Genomic DNA, 4,402 nt, shown 5'->3' with positions numbered 1-4,402 from the left:
CCTTCATCTCTCAGTACCCCCAAGTCCTTCTCGGCAGGGCTGCTCTCCATCCCTTCACCCCCCAGCCTGTAGTGATAGCAGGGGTTGCCCCAACCCAGCTGCAGGACCCTGCGCTTGGCCTTGTTGAACCTCATGAGGTTCACAGGGGGGCCCATTCCCCAAGCTTGTCCAGGTCCCTCTGAATGGCGTCCCATCCCTCAGGCACATCAACCGCACCACTCAGCTTGGTGTCATCTGCAAACTTCTGAGGGTGCACTAGGTCCCACTGACTATGTCATTGATGAAGACATTAAACAGTACTGGTCCCAGTACAGACCCCTGAGGGATACCACTCATCACTGATCTCCATCTGGGCATTGAGTCATTGACCACTACGCTCTGGATGAGACCAACCAACCAACTCCTTATCCACCCAACTGTCCACCCATCAAATCCGTATCTCTCCGATTTAGAGAGAAGGATGTTGTGGAGGACGGTGTCAAAGGCCATACAGAAGTCCAGACAGACACCCAGTCATTAGAATATGAATGGACACACAAACTATTCACCTACAGAAAAAACAGGTCCAGTGGCAGATCCAGTGCATTTCTATGCAATAATAACCACAACAAAAACTTGCTCATATACTATCAATACATTTGAATCATATAAATTATATTATTCAAAATGCAAAATAAACAAAAAGCCTCATTCACACCTATGCCACACAATACAGAAACGTACCTCAACAAATCTCTTGTAAAAGAGGTAATTCAGAGTTCTCAAGTGCCGCTGATTTATGACATTAGGGCAGAGAGCTAAAAGAAGGAAAAAAGGCATTTAAGTATACAACATAGCTGAACTTCCTTGAAGTTTTACTGTCTAGACATTACATTTTTCCTTCCCCAATTTCAAACTTGGTATGTGGAAGGCAGGATGCTATCACACTTGGAACAATGACAGACAGACATACACATTGTAAGCTTATCTAAACTATAAACTGTTATTTACACTTTCAACCATGATTAGCAATGCTAATCCTCGGTTCTGATATCTCCGGTTCTACCACACTTGAATGATAAGATCCACTTGCTGGTTCAATATGCTTCACAGTCGATGACTTCACACCTTTAATTAGGTAGCATCCTCACACAGGCACCACCTTCAGTCTCTAGAGGCTGCATTCTTGCTGATTTAATTGGAATCTGTGCTGTTAATTCATTGAACCAGTTTTGAACATGTTACTCAGGATGTAAACTTGTGGCTAAAGTTTATCCGATAAAATGTATATCCATGAAAGAGACTCTATACCCATACAAAGAGGAGGTGACTATTGTTTTGCTGATCTAGCAAGCAACAGTTGTTGTTATTATTTTTATTACTGTCATCTTCATTAGATATGCTTCATTACAACTGCAAAAAACAAGATATTCATATAGCACCTTGTTTTGAAATCCAGTGCAAAGAGAGATAAACGCAGAAGATAAAATACATTAACTAGGATTAGCATATGTATCTATTCGTTCTTGCTAGATGCTGGTATGCATGTACAGGGAAAGATTAATCAAAGCCTTCACTGGAGTTTCAGTGGCTAAAACCATCACGATCAACATAAAAATTAATAATATCACCACCTAACTTAAAGATTTCAAAGCACTTCAGAAAGGAACACAGCATGACTGCTCTAGGTCGCCAAAAAGAGCCACTGAATGCTTTTTTCGTTGAGCTTCTACAGGAAATATCCAAAGTACAGGACTTGGCAGAACTGAGTGACTTTAAGTGCCCAGCTATCTGTCCACAGAGTAGGACAGAGGAACACAGATGGATGGAACATTTTTGAAGGCACTAGTGATATTTTCTGTTCTGATGGAGCAAAGGAACTGAGTCTGAGACCAGTTTTCTGTATTTTATTACAAAAAACAGAGAAGGACTAATCAAAAAGGTGAGGATGAAAGGTAACTTGGTAAGAAAGACAATGACATGAAGAGTTCAAAGCTCTAAGGAAAGGAAGAACAGCAAAATAAAAACAACAAAATGGGCTTCAATGAACTCAGAAAACTGGCAGTTAAGATTTCATGAGAAAATAATTTATAAGGGGAAAAGGAGTTAAGAAGAGCTGGCAATGGAAAAATTGGAAGTGAAGTAAGAGACTTAACTGCTAAATCAAGTTTTATTGATCTCAAACACAAAAAGGAAGTTAAAAGAATGTGGAAACTGGATGGCACCCATACAAAAAAACAGCACAAATACATAAAATCAGAAAGCCCAAAGCAGAATCACAGAATAATTTAGGTTGGAAAAGACCTTTAAAGATCATCGAATCCAACGGTAAACCTAACATTGCCAAGTCCACCACTAAACCACGTCCCTAAGCACCACATCTACATATCTTTTAAATACCTCCAGGGATGGTGACTCGACCACTTCCCTGGGCAGCCTGTCCCAGTGCTTGACAACCCTTTTGGTGAAGAAATTTATCCTAATATCCAATCTAAGACTTGCAAAAGCCACAAAGGCAAGAGAAATTTCATATAGACTTTTGGAGGAAAAAACCAAGCAAAAACCAACAAAAATCTCACGTCATGGCTAGAGAAGAACTGGCATAGGTTGTACAGGAGATGGTAAACTTTCCACCTTGGAGGTCTTTAAGGTTCCACATTCCACATATATCAGAAATAACTGAAGGAGTTCCTTTGGCTTTGAGGCAGGAGGGTGATGCAGGTGGTACTGCAGAGTCTTTGCCAAGTCTTTGCCAGACCTTCTCCTTGCAGTTTCATGACCCTCTACACCTTATATTTGCAGAAATCAAAGCGCTTCAGGGCAGACCCACTTACTTGAGGTCAAACACCTAGCTGAGTGAACAGGAGTCTGAACTCGGGTCTCCTGAGCCAAAACTACTGTTCTGTTGGTTGGAGCAAAAGACAATGTCCTAAGCTTTTCAGAACAGGGACCATCCTTCTATTCAGTATTTGTACAATGGGGTTTTGGAATCATGGCTGGGTTGTGGAGCACTAGTGGAATACAAATGGTATTATACTATGAAAGCACCTCTTTGGGCATGTGTTAACTCTTAACCTGGCAGTTACAGTGCTTCATCTGACTACATTTCACATCTGGGACTGACTCAGAAGCAAAAATTCCAGTCAGCTCCCAGCCGTTAGCAGGGAGTTAACGGCTATTAGTAACACAGAGGAAGTAAAAATGAAATCTGTTCGCCACACGGGTTCTGAAACCCTCAATACACACTTATTTCATTCACGTAACATCAGTAAGCTATATCTACTGGGGACATGGTGCAATGTATTTTTAGACGTGGTGCATGGCTAACACTCCCAGGTGACAGGCAATGCCTCCTGACTGGGATGTGGACCAAATCCTCTTTTTACACTGCCCTGAGAGCTTGACTTCCATTTACAATGAGACTCCTTCACCCTATCCTGGCAGAACAGAAGGACCCAGACAAAGCATACTTTGTTTGGGGACAAAGTAAAGGAGCTTTTTAAAAATAAAATCAGGGTACCTGAAATGCTAGAGGCTTTTACAGTGATATTGCTAAGGATTGCTGGGGAACCTGATGAGAAGCAAGCTGTGCAGTGTCTCTCAGTATATTATGAGATTAGTCCCTACGTGTGGATTAGGGGAGGGTAGGGATGGACTCAAGAAAACCTCTTTTTGTTGTAGTCTCAAAGATGCATTGGTGTCTCTCATAAAATGCTCCGTGCCACTGCAGATCAGGGTCAGTGGTCCTCAGGTGAAACAGCAGAAGCCCCAGACTACCCCCAGCCCCCTGAGCTACCTGTTAGCTTTGCTGCCTGGAGCACCAGCTGACTGGAGGAAGAACAGAGAGCATAGCACAAGGGTTTCAATCTATGCCTAAAGGAAAAAATGCTCTGGTGTGGTCTTTAGACATGTGTCTGGATATGATGAATTCATGCTCGGAGCTGCAAGGATGGTGTCAGCTTTTCCAGCAAAAAGCCTGGAGCTGCTGGCCAGCTTGTCTTGGTCTAGAGCAGATCATATTCTACCGGCCTGTGCTTCAGTAGACAAAAATGCAGTTGACAAGGGCCCCAGACGGGACCCCGGCCCGCTCAGTGCCCCTCTCCTTCAGCACCTTGACTCTGCAGCCACTGCCACCTCAGGAATGGATGGCTCCTACCTTCTCATGTCTAAGCCTAGAGGTTCTCCTCAGTCACAGTACTATGTAGAGACGTGTTGGTATTTAACACAAGAGCTAAAAAACTCTGAAGGAAAATCACCATGGGAGTAGGGGGAAACAACCCTTGTAAAAGCAAATGTAAAGGAAAAGAATAACCTTTTCTTCTGTTAACGAGGAAAAGGTAAAAACATTCGAAAGTTCCCCTTCCAAGGGCACTCCTGTCGAGTTGTGACGGCGCTTCCCGCCTCTCGAACGCAGCACCTTTTG

General features: G+C 43.0%; 1 protein-coding gene across 1 annotated transcript in view; it reads right to left on the bottom strand.

Moving 5' to 3' along the window:
- Window positions 1-797, bottom strand: part of LOC104620374 (exonuclease mut-7 homolog) — a gene marked incomplete at both ends in the record, with an annotated part of 31,478 nt that extends 30,681 nt beyond the window's left edge. Inside the window, one exon of the mRNA XM_010286571.1 lies at window positions 724-797. Coding sequence (XP_010284873.1) covers window positions 724-797 — 74 coding nt within the window. The remainder of the gene's footprint in view (window positions 1-723) is intronic.
- Between the last annotated feature and the right edge of the window lie 3,605 nt (window positions 798-4,402).

Source organism: Phaethon lepturus, unplaced genomic scaffold, assembly GCF_000687285.1.
Source record: "Phaethon lepturus isolate BGI_N335 unplaced genomic scaffold, ASM68728v1 scaffold33824, whole genome shotgun sequence".
In the NCBI taxonomy this organism is placed as follows: domain Eukaryota; kingdom Metazoa; phylum Chordata; class Aves; order Phaethontiformes; family Phaethontidae; genus Phaethon; species Phaethon lepturus.
This window is presented reverse-complemented; position numbering and strand designations above follow the sequence as displayed.